Source organism: Panthera pardus, unplaced genomic scaffold, assembly GCF_024362965.1.
Source record: "Panthera pardus isolate Hobbes unplaced genomic scaffold, ASM2436296v1 HiC_scaffold_5, whole genome shotgun sequence".
NCBI classification, from domain to species: Eukaryota; Metazoa; Chordata; class Mammalia; order Carnivora; family Felidae; genus Panthera; species Panthera pardus.
The window spans coordinates 4,354,262-4,371,201 of NW_026526980.1; the positions used below are offsets into that span (position 1 = coordinate 4,354,262).

Genomic DNA, 16,940 nt, shown 5'->3' on the forward strand with positions numbered 1-16,940 from the left:
AACAATAAAGAAGACCCAAGTCTGATCCTTGACCACAAGCATTATGTACTATACCAGAGGCGATAGAATCTATTAGCAATATTGGCCCTTGTGAGATACTTTTAGAAATACTATTCTGTGCTATTCTGTTGTCAGTAATTCTGTGTCGATTGACCTAATACATAGGCAGTTGTGTTTTTTTTAATTCAAAACATATTCTGTATTAGAGCTCCTACAGCCTGTTTCAAACTGTCTCGGGGGTTTTGTTTGGTTCTACTTTTCTAAGGTTACTTGCTGATTGGTGTTTGTACCGACATGAGTGTTACTGTGGCTCAGTTAGAAGTTTGGGGTTTTTATCTTCCATTCTTAAATGGTATATCAGCATCAAACATGATTTAAATCTTTGCTTATATAAGAATTTCTCATTTACTTGGGTGGCTACCTAAGTATTAGAAGACCACTTTGGCAAATACATAGTTTTCCCTTCATCTCTATATATTATTTAGTACTCTGGTTTCATATTTGTTTTCCTCTTTTTCTTCTAGGCGAAAATATCCAAACTTCAAAGACGCATTAAAACAGTATTGCAAACTCAAAAGAATTGCTTGGAACCAAATGTATTAACCAATAACACAGCCTGTAAGGTTGGTATAAACATATAGGAGTTTTAATTACCTCACTGACCCACATTACAGGTAGTTGGATTTTAAGAAAGGAAATGTCGGCTTTAAAGACAATACATTTGTTTTTGGAATGTTCCTATGATGCTGTCTCTGGAGAAGATAGTCTGCAGAGTATCCTCCAAATGCCACTTCTATTTCTTTCATCAAGTGAGTGGAGAGGTAAAAAATAAAGTAAAATAAAGTGAGTAGAGAGGTGATTTGTGATTACCTAGACTGCTCCCATCCCCACCATTTTATCATGATAAAGAATTTAAAACACACACTACAGCAAAGTTGAAAAAATTTAACAGTGAACACTTGTATACACGGCATCTAAATTCTACCTTTACTATTTTTATGTGTTGATTTTTGTCATATATCTGTCAATCCATTCATCTCCTAAGCCATCTTTATATTTGGTGCATTCCTAAATACTAACCTGTTTTGTAGCAGAATATATTTCCAAAATATTTCAGCAAGGGTATCATTGGAGTTTGGCATCTGTTTATATTTTTTATATAAAATTTGAATCTAATCTTCAATGTACGTTCACTGAGTTTTTTTCTTGTAGTGTCTTTATTTTCTTTGGTATCGTATTTATGGTAGCTAGCCTCAGTACATGAATTGGGAAGCATTCCTACCCCTGTTTCCTGGAAGTTTGTGGTAAAGTTTTTGTTACTGCCTTAAATGTTTGATAGAATCCATCTCTGAAGACTCTCTGGGCGAGAGCCTTTTTTATAGGGAGACTTTTTCTCAAAATGCAACTCTTTAATAGGTACGGGGAAATTCACATTTTTCTCTTTGATCTCGTGTCGTTTTGTAAGTTACCTTCACAAGGAATGTGACCATTTTATCTAAGTTGTTGAATGTGTTGACAAATGATTGACAAAATTTTCTTGTCCCCTTTTTTTTTTTAAATATTTTTTTATGTTTATTTCTTTTTGAGAGAGAGAGAGATAGAGCATGAGCAGGGAAGGGGCAGAGAGAGAGGGAGACACAGAACCCGAAGCAGGCTCCAGGCCCTGAGCTGTCAGCACAGAGGCTGACATGGGGCTTGAACCCACAAAACAGTGAGATCATGCCCTGAGCCAAAATCAGGAGTCTGACGCTTAACCCATTGACCCACCCAGGGGCCCCAACTAACACAGATATTTTAAGTACTGCAAGTTCTCAGGGCACCTGGGTAGCTCAGTTGACTTAAGTGTCCAACTCCAGCTCAGGTCATGATCTCACCACGGCTTGTGAGTTCGAGCCCCACATCAAACTCTGCACTGTCAGCAAGTTCTCTCTCTCTCTGTCCCTCTCTCTCCCCCACCCTCAAAATAAATAAACTTAAAAAAAAAAATACTGTAAGTTCTCAACCAAAGCATGTACTAAGTACTTCAGCTTCCAAGTTTTAAACAAAACTCACCAACTGGAAGAACAAGTTGGAAATTTGATTTATTTCTGGTTTTCACTTATTATTAGAAGTATAATGAAAGTAAAAATTTGCTTATTAAAGTTTAATGTTTCTGAGTTCCTATAACATAGTCTGATAGGAATAAAACGTTGTATAAGTACTTAGGTATTTATTTTTCTTTTCCACGCAAGCTAACAAGTTCATTTGTTACTATCATTTTTATTTCCTAGAAGTATTTTTAAAATTCATTTTGGCAGAGAAACTGCAATGATTGTCATTAGCCATCGAAATACATATAACTTAACGTACGTTTTGCCATATGTATTCGGGAATATCTTGAGAACTTTTTCCAGGTGAAAGTTTAACTAGTAGTTGTGTGTGGAAGAATACAAGTGGTAACACTCCACTCCCTTTCAGTGCTTTCCCGTCACCCAATTAACAGGTTACAAATTCAGAGACGAATTTGGATAAGAGCCCAGAGTCAGTCAGTAGTCCAGATAAAAGAAAGACTTCGGTGAACTCTGAATCTGCTAACCCTTCACAAAATGCGAGTGAAAAGATTAATTTATCAAGGAAACATGATGCTGTTTCTGAAAGGTAGGCATTTCTATAAAAATGCATACTTAACTAAGTAGATGCTCGTAAACCTATGTTTCTCAAGCGTAAAACAGCTTAAATGTTCACATTCATTCTTGTCTGTTGTGAAGGAGTGGAATCGGTTATCCAGGGCTTTTATCGTTGTTTTACATGGTGGTTTTTACTAAATATGGGCACCTGAATGGCTCAGTCGGTAGAACATGTGACTTTTGATCGCTGGGTAGTGGGTTCAAGCTCCACATTGGGAGTAGGGTGTACTTAAAAAGAAAAACAGTACTAAGTCAAGTTTAGAATTGACTAGGGGATTGGGTTTTCCCTTATGCTGTGTTCCAGCTTTGGTCTGGGGACCAGAGTGGTCACTTGATCACTCCTGTGGTTTTTGTTCTACACACGGAAAAGTCAAGGTCCTGTGAAACAATGGCTTACAAAAATTACAGAGAAGACTGAGGCTAGGAAAGTAAGAGTGGAGAAGAAGTGCCTGAAATTATTAGTTTCTTAGAGGTTGAAAGCAGTGTCATGGCAACTTCAAATTAGAGTGAACAGACTAACTTCCTTGTCTAAAAAAAGCATCCAAGGGGAGCCTGGGTGGCTCAGTCAGTTAAGCATCCGACTTCAGCTCAGGTCATGATCTCACAGTTCGTGAGTTCGAGCCCCGCATTGGGCTCTGTACTGACAGCTCAGAGCCTGGATCCTGCTTTGGATTCCGTGTCTCTCTCTCTCTCTGTCTCTGTCTCTCTCTCTCTCTCTCTCTCTCTCTGCCCTGCTCATGCTCTGTCTCTCTCTCTCAAAAATGAATAAACTTAAAAAAAAAAAAAAAAGCATCCAAGACCTGGAACCCCTGATCTAGTCTAAAAGATTTGGGGCTGGTAGGGAAGAAATCATTAGGTTTAACAAAGAAACACGATTACTGATTCCAGCCTAGATAGATGATGGGGGGAGGGGCATTTTAGTGAATTCTTTTCTTTGGTGATTTTGAACAGTTTTGGAGCTTTATAATACTATTTATTCTTAACATAAACTCCTTAAAATGTCCTCAGGTTTTACTTTTATATGTTAAATTATACTCCAGCTTTTAAAAAGAGAAAAATATGTAACCAAAAATAAATAAAGGATGGCCATTATTTGAAGAACAACACCCTTTCTCCAGATAACTGCGCATACCCAAGGAGGCAGCAAAAGAAGGAGAAGCATCCCAAATCTACACCATTTGCAGTAGATTCTTGGTACTTGGGAATTTACATGCAGTTTTGACTCCTCGGAAGAAACCCTAACGTTCCTAATATTCCTAATATTCATTTTAGTTTTGAGCCAGGAAGCTGCTATGAAGAAAGCATTTATTTAGTTTATGAAGGCAGGAGTCCCATTTCATCGAGTCTTTGTTGTTACCACCTCTTTTTTTCTTTTCAATTTTTTAAAAATTATTTTGAGAGAGAGAGTGTGAGCAGGGTAGGGGCAGAGAGAGAGAGAGCAAGAGAGAGGATCCTAAGCAGGCTCTGCACAGTCAGTGCACAGAGCCGCACACGGGGCTAGAACCCACGAAACTGCCAGATCATGACCTGAGCCGACATCGGCCGCTTAATCGACTGAGCCACCCGGGCGTCCCTGTTGTTACTACCTCTTAATGTGTGTGCTGAAACTCATCATGTGACTAAGAAGAAAAATAAAATGCTAGTGATAGAAGTTGAAAAGTGAAGACCCCATGAAAATAGCATTTTGTAGACCAATATGGCAAATTTGTCAGTGGCTTTATCTGATAAGAACAATCTACCTTATGCTCTGTCATGAAGAATCTGCCATTTATGGAACTTGTCCCAGGCAACCATGCTAACAAGTGTGTATAACTTGACCTGGATGGATGGATTCAGTGGTGAGTTTTAAAAACACCGAAGAAAGAAACAACACCGGTGTTAAACTCTTCCAAAGAATAAAAAAAGAGGAAATACTTGAGTTCATTTTATGAGACTAGATACTACAATCTAGCACAATTCTGATACAAAGTCAATTTTAACATTTTACAGAAATGGAAACCTACAGTCCACTTTTACCCACAAAACAGACACAGGTATCCTAAACAAGACACTAGTAAGCCGAGTCCAATAATCTATAAAAGTTGAGTTTGTCACAGCAATGCTGCCAGGTTGGTTGAACCATAAAAAAAATCAGCGAATGTAATTTGCCAGGACAAGAATCATTGTTAACTCACAATAGAGGTCGGGTTTGACAAAGTACCTGTTGATGATTAAAAACCAAATTCCTGGCAAACTTGGAATAGGGAGGTAACATCCTTAATCTGATAAAGAATATATACAAAAACCCTAAAACAGATCTGATGGTGAAATATTGGAAGTATTTCCTTTAAGATATAAAATAGAAGGATGCCTGCAGTCATCACTTTAACCTTCTACTGGATCTCTTGGCTAAAGGAAGAAAAAGAAGTCAAAATATAGAGGGTTTAAAAAGAAGGAAGAAATATTATTGCTATCCTTGGATGATTAGTGTAGGATTATAATGTAGGAAATGCAACATAACTTACAGATACATTATTAGGATTACTAAGAGGTTAGCAACATCGCCAATCTCAAATATGTAAGAAATCAGTTATATTCCTGTATACCTGATACAAACAATTAGGGAATTATAAGATATTTTTTAAAGATACCACACCAATACAGTAGCACCAAATACAGCCATTAGCTAAGCTAGGAATACATTCAATAAGACATGTAATAACTGAAGAAAATGAACAAAACTTCCAGAGATTTTAAGAAAAATTCAGTGGAGAAATGTACTATGTTTATGGGTTGCCCAATGCAGTATTTATAGAATGTTCTCACTTTTGTTCAAATTAATTTATGGAGTGCAATTCCAATCAGTTCCCCAGTGTGTAATTTTGTGGAACTTGACAAGATGATTTGATTTCTAAAATGTGTGCATAAATGCAGTAGATTAAGAAACCCAAGATGTCCATCAACTAGAGAAACACAAAGGAAGGAGTTTGCCATCAGATGTCAGGACACTACTAAACTGCAGTAATGAGGATAATGTGATACGAGTGATAGACAAATGGAGAATCCGGAAACCTATGCATATATATATGTATGTGTGTGTGTATATATATATACATATATGTATATATATATATGTGTGTGTGTGTGTGTGTATATATATATACATATATATGTATATATATATGTATATATACATACGTGATCAGTGATGGAGAATGTATGGCACATCATCTGGGACATGAGGGACTTAGTAAATAGTGCAGTTACTTTGCTACTCTTGTTGAGGGAAATATGAAAGAAATTGGATCCCTATATCAGACTATACATAAAAATCAATCTCACGTGGATTAGGAACTAAATAACGAAAGGAGAATTATAAAGCTTTTAGAAGGTAATATAGAATGTCTCCATGAACTTCAGATAAGGAAAGATTTCTTAAGACACAAATACCTTTGCAATAAGCGAAAAAATTGATCACATTAAATCTTTTTTTTTTTTTTATTTACCACATTCAAATTCGAAACTTCTTCTCTCAAGGCACTATAATTTTAGTGAGAAGACAAGCCATCAAGGTGAAGAAGACATATGCAGCACATAGAACCTATTGAGGACTAGTACCCAGAGTATATATATAAAAGAGTTTCAGTGAGTAAAAGCCAGATAATACAAAAGGAAAATGGGCAAAAGACTTGTATGTGTATTTCACAAAAGAGGAATTCCAAATGACCAATAAACATATGAAAAGGTGCTCATTTTCATTAGTAATCAGGGAAATGCAAATTAAAGCCACAATGAGCTGTCATTTCATATCAGGTAAGGAAAAGTAAAACGTTGACAAATCCAACAACACCAGATGTATTGGAGAGGCTTTGAAATAAAGGGAACTGACTCTGTTTAAAATTTTGTTGTTAGAAGAGCAAATTGGTATAATGCTTTAGAAAAAATTTGGCATTATCTAGGAATATTGAAGATCTGACCATCATTTGACCTCACGTTCCTATCCTTTGAAACATGCCCTTTAAATGTGCAATAGGATATATGCAGAGGAACATTTATTAGCATTTTCCATACTAGTCAAAAACGAGAAGGAAAAAAAGCCCATCTACACTTGAAGTGAATAAATTACAGTAAATCCGCACAGTGGAATTCTGTACGTTAGTGGAAAGGGAGGAACTGCAGTCACGTGCAACTGAGTTACTCCCGTAAAAACATTGAATGGTTCGATTCTGTTCAAATGAATGTCAAAAATAGCCAGAAAAATAGAAGTACATTACGTAGGAATTCAAGGCTAGATGGTGAATCTAAAGAATAAAACAAAGAAATTAGCACTACAAATGCTATTTATGGAGGAGATTTATAATACAGGATAGAGGCACGTGGGTTTCTGAAATGCTGATCATATAAAATATATTTACCTGAGCGGTGGTTACATGGGTGCTAGCTTTTTAATTATTAAATTAAACATGTGGTTTAAACCCAATTTGAAAATAGTTGCCTATTTATTAGAAAATCTAGATTTATGTTTAATGTAATCTTACTGAAATACGTGGGTTCAGAACTACAGTCTTTCTTCTGTTCTCTTTCATTCCATCTGTTTTATGCTCCTTCTCCCTTGTCTATGTCTGTGTGTTGGTCGCTGTTTTAGCCTTTTGAATCAATCTTGTTTTCCTCTTTCCCCATTACCTTGTTAATTACACATCTTCATTGTTCTTTTAGAAATTGCCCTAAAGATCAGATTTGGATCCTTGACTCTAGTAATCAGAATCTCATATGATTTGCTACCTCTGCCATTTTGTAGGCAGTGCTTGACCTTAGAACCCTGTAACTCCATTTACTGCTCTCACTCCATCTTTTGTGTTTTCACACATTTTCATTTTACATTACAGTCGACACTCGAATAATGCAGCATCGACCCCACGCACAAAACTTCACACATAACTTTTGACTCCCCAAAAATGTTAACTACTAATAGCCTACTGTTAACTGGAAGCCTTACTTAAAATAAACAATTAAACATTTTGTATGTACTATATATTATACTGTATTTTTACAGTACTGCCATCTAGAGAAAAAATATTAAAAATCGTAAGAGAAAATACACTTGGGGTACTGTACTTTATTGATCGAAAAAATTTCCACCTGTAAGTGGACATGCACAGCTCAAACCCTTGTTGTTCAAAGTCCTCTGTATTTTAAATCTCACAAGACAGTATCACTGTTGTTTCTTTTTAATGTTTTTATTTATTTTTGAGACAGAGAGAGGCAGACCATGAGCAGGGGAGGGGCAGAGAGAGAGGGAGACACAGAATCTCAAGCAGGCTCCAGGCTCTGAGCTGTCAGCACAGAGTCCGACATGGGGCTCGAACTCATGGACTGTGAGATCATGCCCTGAGTGGAAGTCGGATGCTTCACCGACTGAGCCACCCAGGCGCCTGGTATCACTGCTTTGTTACAGTCATTACTCAGAGTTACCCACATATTTACCACTCCTGTTGCTCTTCATTTCTTCCTGTATTTCTGTCTTTCGATCTGTGGTAATTTTCTGTCTGCCTGAAGAACTTTGTTCTTTGTTATTTCTTTTTTTAGTTTTGCTCAAGATAAATTTTGTCAGGTTTTTTTGGTTTGGAAACAATGCCATTCTGTCTTTTTTTTTTTTTTTAAGTTTATTTATTAGAGAGAGAGAGAGACAGAGTGCAAGTGGGGGAGGAGCAGAGAGGGAGAAAGAGAGAGAATCCCAAGCAGACTCCACATAGCGCAGAGCCCGATGTGGGGCTCGAACTCATAAATTATGAGATCAAGACCTAAGCAGAAGTCAGATGCTTAACTGAGCAGAAATCAGATGCTTATCTGACTGAGCCACCTGGGTGCCCTCATTTTGTCTATATTTTTAAAGACTATTTTAACATAGGTATTGACTTGTAGGTAGTTATTTGCTTTCAGAACTTTCAAGATGTCCTTACCTCTGACTTCTACCATCTCTGTTGAAAAGTTAGCTTCAGTCTGATTGTTGTTTCTTCAAAGATTGTGTCTGTATTTCTGCTTTTAAGATATCCTACTTACCTTTGGTTTTCATTAGTGCACTATGATGCTAGTTGTGGGGGCTTGGGTTTAGTGTTTGGTTTTGAATTTATCTCGATTGGGACTCACCGTTTTCATGAATCTGGTTTTATGTCTTCCACTATCTTTGGAAAAATCTTGGCCGTTGTCTCTTCAGATATTCCTTCGGCACCATTCCATCTCTTCTCCCCTCCGGTATTTCAATTACTTGCTTCTCTGTAGCCGCCATGTCTTCTGTTCTCCAGGCTTCAGTCTGGATATTTCCTATTGGCCTATTTTCCAGTTTATTAATCCTCTCTTCAGCTGGAGCCTGCTTGGATTCCCTCTCTCCCTCTCTCTGTGCTCCTCTCCCACTTGTGCTCTCTCTCAAAAATAAATAAACAAACAAACAAACATTAAAAAAAAAAAAAAACCAGCCATCACTGGTGTCAGTCAGTAGAACAGTTTTATAAAAGTCACATGTCTTTGAATAGTCATGGGATTCCAATCTTCAGTGTGCAGATACACAGATTAGCTTCTCAGGGTAAGTATTAACAGTTTATATACAAACACAAACAGACACACTTTTCTACATGCATATATATACACACACATTTATATAAATAATTTTTGAAAATTAAGTTAATTGACATAATGCCCACTGAAAACTACAAAAGATAAATGTATAGCTTGGCAAATGTATAGCTTAGAAAATAAAAACATTTTGTAACTACCTCTTGGGTCAAACCAGTGCCATCCATTCTGCCTCATGCCTCACTCCTAATCACCAATCCTACTCCTACCAGAGCGACCTAAGTAACACTATCTGAACTTTTAACCTAAGTTTTTGGTTGTTTTTCACCTTTATAGAAATGGAGTCAGACTCAGGGAACACTTTGGTGTCTTGCCTCTTTTGTCCAACATTATATGTTGTGAGGCTCATCCATGCTCCACTGAGCAGCAATGATGTGTTCATTCTCTTTTCTGTATAATGTTCATCATATGAATATGATGGGCACCTGGTTTGTTTGCAGATTGGGGAAATTATGAGTGAGGCTCATAATTATGAGTGAGGCTCATCCATGCTCCACTGAGCAGCAATGATGTGTTCATTCTGTTTTCTGTATAATGTTCATCATATGAATATGATGGGCACCTGGTTTGTTTGCAGATTGGGGAAATTATGAGTAGTGCTGTTATGAACATTCCTTTACATGTGTTTTGGTGAATGTACGTACACACATTTCTGTTGCCTGGAAATGGAATTGGTAGGTCCTAGAGTATATATGTACTTTCAGGTTTAATAGATATTACCAAACACTTTACCAGGGAAAGCATACCAAAGCTGTATTTCCATTAGAAAGGATAATGAGGTGGTTGTTCTCCCATATCCTTGCCATCACTTGATATTCTCTTTTTTGCTTCACCACACTGGTATGTTGATAACACCACGTATTGGTTTTGAATTTGTATTTCCTTCTAATAATGTAGTGAAGTACAAGTTATGGTTGTGAGCCATTCTAATACCTTTTATGAAGTTTCTCTAAGACTTTTGCATGTTTTCCCTTTGAGTTGCCTGTCTTACGTTTTTTGTCAGATATGTTTTCAATGAATACCTTTTTCTAGTCCCATGTCCTTCCACTTTCTTTCTTTTTTTTTTTTTTAACGTTTTTATTTATTTTTGAGACAGAGAGAGACAGAGCATGAATGGGGGAGGGGCAGAGAGAGAGGGAGACACAGAATCAGAAGCAGGCTCGAGGCTCTGAGCTGTCAGCCCAGAGCCCGACGCGGGGCTCGAACTCTCAGACTGTGAGATCGTGACCTGAGCCGAAGTCGGATGCTTAACCGACTGAGCCACCCAGGCGCCCCTTCCACTTTCTTAATAGTGTCTTTATATGAATTGACTTGTTAGTTTCAGTGTAGTCTTTTTTTTCCATAGTTTCTGCTTTTCTGATGAATGTTCCATCTGGCTTTAACTATATCTCTGTCTTTCCTCACTATTCTTAAAAGTATTAATTATAGTTTTTTTAATGTCCTTGTGTTAAAACTGCAGCATCCACATCATCTGTGTAACTGTTGCTATTGCTGTTCTGTCAGTTTCTGGTCATTTGATTCTGTTTTTTGGCACACTTGATAATTTCTGAAAAATTGGTGAGGCTCTGGAATGATATACTGTACACAAGGTTCATTCTGTCCTCTGGCAGAGTAGGGCCTGGTCACCTAAGCTGCTCAGAGAATGGTATAAATTTAGGCTTGTTGTGAATGTGGCAAGGTTCCTTCTACCTTTCATTCACTCTGGCTCTTAAGACATAACCCTATGTTATGTTATGTTTTGTTTTGTTTTGTATGGAACAACCATATGTGAAACTTAAAAAAAACAAAACAAAACAAAAAACCTAGCCCTCCATGGATTCCTGGCTGAAAGCTTGGAGCATTCACTAGGTCCCTCCACTTTAGTGGGTCTCAAATTGCAATCTTTACCGCCCCAGCCCAGTGAAAAAGCCAAAAATTCCACTCTGCTTTTTAAAGTCTTCTGCTTGGTTTCTTAGACTCCTAAAATAGCACTGTACTGTATTTGGGTTGCCTAGGTGGCTCAGTTGGAGGGGCATGTGACTTACAGTTTTCAAGCCCCAACATGGGGATAGAGATTACCTAAATAAATAAACTTAAAAAAAAATACTAGAAATACTTTACAAATGTTAAATGAAGAATTTTGAGATTGATCAAGAGATTTTGACTCTGGTGTAATGAACATCTGAAAAGAATTGCTTATGGTTAAGCAACAAAATAAGTATAGTTATCAATCTTTCAACCATATGATCACTATTACTAGTAGAAAGAAATACATACAAAACAGTTTTGTTAGAGACCAAAAGTGGATAGAAGATTAAAATGTTCTTAATCAAATTTCGATCTAAACATTTGTTTTTATTTACTGAACTTAGAAATGATGGCTATTAGACTCTCTTATTGATAAATTTGGGGAAAAATTATTGAATTAAATCTGCTTTAAAATGTGCATTTAAACCAGTTGATTTCACAAAACTAAAGGGAGCATGTAGGAAATGTTCACTTCTGTCCATGAAGTATTAATTACTACAGGAATTGTTCTTTGATTGTCAACAAACAGAAAACCAAACTAAAAAAGAAGAAGAATTGTGTTCAGAAATGTTCAACAGGGAGCATAAGACTGTGTTCCCTGGGGAAAGGGAAGCACCTGAACTGTACCCTACAGTGTTCAAGCTTACTGCCCAGAGGCATTTCGCAGGTTGAAAGACAGGGGCAGGAAGAGCCCAAACAGCCTACAGGTCTTGCTACATTTATTTATTTATTTTTACATGTTTATTGTCTATTTTGAGAGAGAGAGAGTGAGCAGGGGAGGGACAGAGGGGGAGAGAGAAAGCATCCCAAGCAGGTTCCACGCTGTCAGCACAGAGCCCAACATGGGGCTCAGGTCACAGATTGTGAGATTGTGACCTGAGCTGAAACCAAGAACCCAATGTTTAACCTACCGAGCCACCCAGGTACACCTGAGATCTTGCTACATTTAGATCAGAGACTTGGAAGTCTGAGTTGGCTAGAATTGTGAGGCAGAACAGTGATGAAAAGAAACTGTGTAAAGATAGAGGTCTGATGACTTGCAAAGGCACCCTCTTGAGTTATTGTTTGAATACAGATCTTTACGTGCAAAGGATGAAACTTCAAGGGGCTGGGAAAAGAACCACTGAAAAGAAGAAGACCAAACATTTCTTGGGTATTGTACAGGGTAGGAACATTTTGCTTTCCCTCTGGCTACAATGAAGAAACTTAAAGTATGAACACCAGGTAGAGTCTTGAGGTGGGCATGCTATAGTGGGGCTGGCTTCATCCTCAAAACTGCAGTGGACCTACTCCCCAAAAAAAAGGACACCAAGGATGAAACTAATCCTGAGTATTTAACTGCATGCCGGAATCAAGTCCAGCATTCTTTGAAAGAATGAAATGTCATCCATCACTCGACAGTGTAAATTTTACAATGTCTGGCACCTTTAACGGGGATGCAAAGTAGCCAAAAATATAATTCATAGCAAGGAGAAAACTGAAATGATAGAAACAGACCTGGAAACAGTATGTTTGATGGACAACCACAACATGAAACAGCTATTAACCTGTATAGCGTTCATGTCCTACGATAGAAAGGAAGATGGAGGATGTAAAAAACAACAACAAAAACACCCAAGTTGAACTTCTAGAGGTGAAAAACACAGTAAATGCAGAGTACACTGATTAGGATTAAGAACAGAAGAGATAATTACTCATTTAAAAAACAGTGGAATAGTACTAGAAACTGTTCAGACAAAAGCATGAGGAGGTAAAAGACTAACAAAGAAAAAAATGAACAGAGCATCAGAGACCTTTGGAACATATACACTTTATTGTGTGAGAGAGAAAGAGAGTGTATGCAGGCGGGGAGAGGGGCAGAGAGAGGGAGACAGAGAATCCCACGCAGGCTCCGCACCGTCAGCACAGAGCCCTATACAGGGCTCGATCCCAGGAACCTGAAAGATCATGACCTGAGCTGAAATCAAGAGTTGGACACTCAACCAAATGAGCCATCCAGGCGCCCCAGTGACAAGATCTTAAAAGCAGCCAGAAAGAAAAGACTCCTTACATAGAAAGGAACAAAAAAAGTAAGATAAGGAGACTTCTTGCTGTGCACTATGCAAACTAGAAGGCATTTCTAAAGCATTGGAATGAAGACATCTCTAAAGCATTGAAAGAAAAATGACCCATTAGAATTTTTATACTCCTGTGAAAATACCTTTCAGACATGTAGGGGGAAACAGACATTTTCCCACGAAAAAAAGGTGAATATAGGGGGGTGGAGAATATATCAGCAGCAGACCTGCACTGCAAGAAATGTTAAAGGAAGTTCTGTAGGCAGAAGGAAAACAAAACCAAATGGAAATGTGGATCTATGCAAAGGTAAAGAGATGCAGAGTGCTGGATATTGTAAATATGTGGGTAATGTAAAGTATTTTTCTGTGTTTCCATATAGGGTATATATGCGTGTATATAGTATACTGTTCCTCTATATTACATGGTGTGTGTGTGTGTATGTATATGTGTGTATATATGTTATATAAGTCCTGTTTAATACAGTGTTTCTGCATACAGGCCACAGATAGTTGGAATTTCAAATTTCAAATCCATCCTATTTACAATAATGTCAAAGAATATGATATACATAGGGCTAAGATTACTAAAATATCTGTAAGACCTAATTTCAAAACTACAAAGTAGATACCAGGTTTGTGATCCAGCATGCAGGGAGTCGTCACTCCATTCTAACGACAGGTAAAAAAGCTGAACAAATTGAAAAATCAACAGCTCTTCTTAGAACCACTAGAGAAGAAGTAAGGTCACAGAGCAACGTTCTCCCCCCACCCCCCCAATGGAGAGGACAACAGGCAGAAATAGTCATCACGACATCCAGGAACGAGAGCAGAAGACTCCGTGGGAACCAGTCCCAGGGTAGGAAAACCTAAACTGTAATTGCTGGAGGCTCAGTGTAGACAAATCAAGAGTTAGCAACTCCAGGTGGGGCTTTGCCAGGGCCTCACGGTGAATACTGGAGAGAAATCCCCTCGTGCTTATAGAGGCGGGTAGTGAAAGGAAGCTTCTAAAGTACACCAGAGCACTGTGTTCTTAACAAGGCCTGTCCTAGAGAGAAACTGTTACCAGAACTTAACCTACCTGGAGGAAAGGAAATGTCCAGTTCCTGCTCCCTCTGGCCTTCCATCTGGAGGAAGTAAATATGCAACTCCACCTGCTCCAGCCATCCTGTCCCGCCTGAACGGTGTCGGGGACTGAGAAGCACTGGTGAAGTCCACACTCCAAGGGCACAGGCTTACTTAAAAGCTGAGAGCTAATCACAGGACCAGTAGAAGCTTCCCCTCCCTACCCCGTCTTATTAATGCATTACCAATGACCTTTTTATCATAGTTCCTTTCACCCAGTATATCATGTCCCCCTTTCAACAACAACAGAATATCACAAGACATACTAAAAGGCAAGAAACACGATTTGAAGAGACTTAAACAAGCATCAGAAGCAGAGTCAGAAATGTTCAAATTATCAGACTAGGAATTTTGAAAAATTACCACTTTGCTAAGGGCTTTAATGAAAAAAAAGGGTAGAAAAAAATGCAAGAACAGGTAGATAATGCAAGCAGAGAACCGGAAATTTTATGAAAAAGAAGTGCTTGAGATCCAAACAGCAACAAGAATGCCTTTGATGGGCTTATTAGAATAGACATCGCTGAGGAAAGCTTCACTGAGCTTGAGAATGACAATAGAAGCTTGAAAACAGAAAAGCAAAGAGAAAAAGACAACAGAAATCTCCAAGAAGTTGGGACAACTACAAACGAAGGCACATAAGCAAAATGGGAACACCAGAAGGATAGAAAAGGGGAGGAGGCTGATAGAAGGAGTAAAAGTAGTATTTCAAGCAATCATGACGAAGAATTTCTACCAAATTAATGTTAGATACCAAGTCACAGAACCAGCAATCTCAGAAAACACCAAGCAGGATAAATATTTAAAAAAACAAAACAAAACAAAAAAACCTACATTTGGGCATACGATTTTTAAAATTCCGAAAATCAAAGATAAAGTCTTGAAAAAAGCCAGAGGAAAAAAAACACCTTACCCATAGTTGAGCAAAGATAAGAATTACCTCCAACTTCTCCTTAGAAATGATGTAAGCACGAAGAGGGTGGAGTGAAATGTTGAGAGAACAAAAAACCACCAACTTAAAATTCTGTACTCTGTGACATTCTCCTTCAGAATCAAAGGAGAAATACAAACTTTCTCAGACAAACAAAAGTTTAGTGTGCTTGTTGCCTGTAGACCTGCCTTGCAAGAAATGTTAAAAATTCTTTACAGAGAAGGAAAATAAATCAGATAAGCAGATCTACAGAAAGAAAAGAAGATTGTCAGAGACGTAATAAGCAAAGGTAGAGCGCAAGCTTTTATTCATCTTATTAAGTGATTTGACAAGAGTTTGTTGGAAGCAATGGCAACAGTGTATTTATGTATGTGTGTGTTTGTTTAAATGAAATGAACGATAGCAATGATACATGGAAAAGGCAGGAGAGATTAGGAATATTTTGTTATTGGGAGGTACTTGCCCTACTTGTGAAGCAGCATAGTGTTATTTGCCAGTAGTCTTGGATTCGTTGTAAACCTATAGACTCTAAGGGAACCATCTAAAAAAGAAGTATAACTGATAGGCTAAGAAAGGAGAGAAAATAGAATCATATAAAATGTAATTTTATTCGTCACTGCCAAAACTTGGAAGCAACCAAGATGTCCTTCATTATATAAATAAACCGATACATTCAAGACAATGGAATATTACACGATACTCAAGAAGAAATGAGCTCTCCAACTATGAAAAGATCCAGAAAAAACTTAAATGCATATTGCTAAATGAAAGAAGTCAATTTGAGAAGGCTGTATATACTGTGATGCTAACTACATGACATTCTAGAAGAGACAAAACTATGGAGACACTAAAAGGATCAAATGCCACCAGTGAGTTAGTGAGGAGAAAAGAATAGGTGAAGCACAGGGACTTTTAGGGCAGTGACACTATGGTCTATGGTTCTATAATGGTGGATATATATCATTTTACATTTGTCAAAACTCATGGAATTTTCACCACGAAGAGTGAACCCGATTGTAGAGTGTGGACTTTGACAATGATAATGATGTGTCAGTATAGGTTCATCATCTGTAACAAGCATACCACCGTGATATAGGATTTTGATGGGGAAGTTGTGGGCGAGAGGTTGGTTAGGGACAATAAGTACATGGGAACTCTCTGGACCTTCCACTTAATTTTGCTAAAAACCTAAAGCTGCTCTTAAAAAACTCATCTGTTAGTTTTTAAAAGTACAAGAAATTGCTGAAATTAAAGGAGACCTAAATATAGGGTGAGCTACGTCATGTTTACAAATCAGAAAATTCATTATTAATGTCACTTCACCCAAACTGTTCTATACGTTTAGTGGAGTCTCAATCAAAATCCTGGTGGCCTTTTTTTTTTTTTATAGATAGTAACAAGCTGATTGAAAACTTACATAAAATGCAAAAGATCTACAAGATGAAAGCAGTGTTAGAAGAACAAAGTTGAAAGGCATGCACTACCTAAGCTTAAGACTTTTATAAAGTGGGAGCACTTAGGTGGCACAGTCGGTTAAGTGTCCGACTTCGA

The 16,940-nt window shown here is 37.7% G+C and overlaps 1 protein-coding gene across 3 annotated transcripts in view; it reads left to right on the plus strand.

Annotated features, from left to right (window-relative positions):
• ATF7IP2 (activating transcription factor 7 interacting protein 2) overlaps positions 1 to 16,940 on the plus strand; it is a 60,036-nt gene that overhangs the window by 20,407 nt on the left and 22,689 nt on the right. For 2 of the 3 annotated variants that reach the window (XM_019468562.2, XM_019468563.2), the window contains exons 6-7: positions 525 to 623; positions 2,483 to 2,637. In XM_019468562.2, coding sequence (XP_019324107.2) covers positions 525 to 623; positions 2,483 to 2,637 — 254 coding nt within the window. Of the gene's footprint in view, positions 1 to 524; positions 624 to 2,482; positions 2,638 to 16,940 lie in introns of those variants that run through there. The other variant, XM_019468564.2, reaches the window with a different exon arrangement.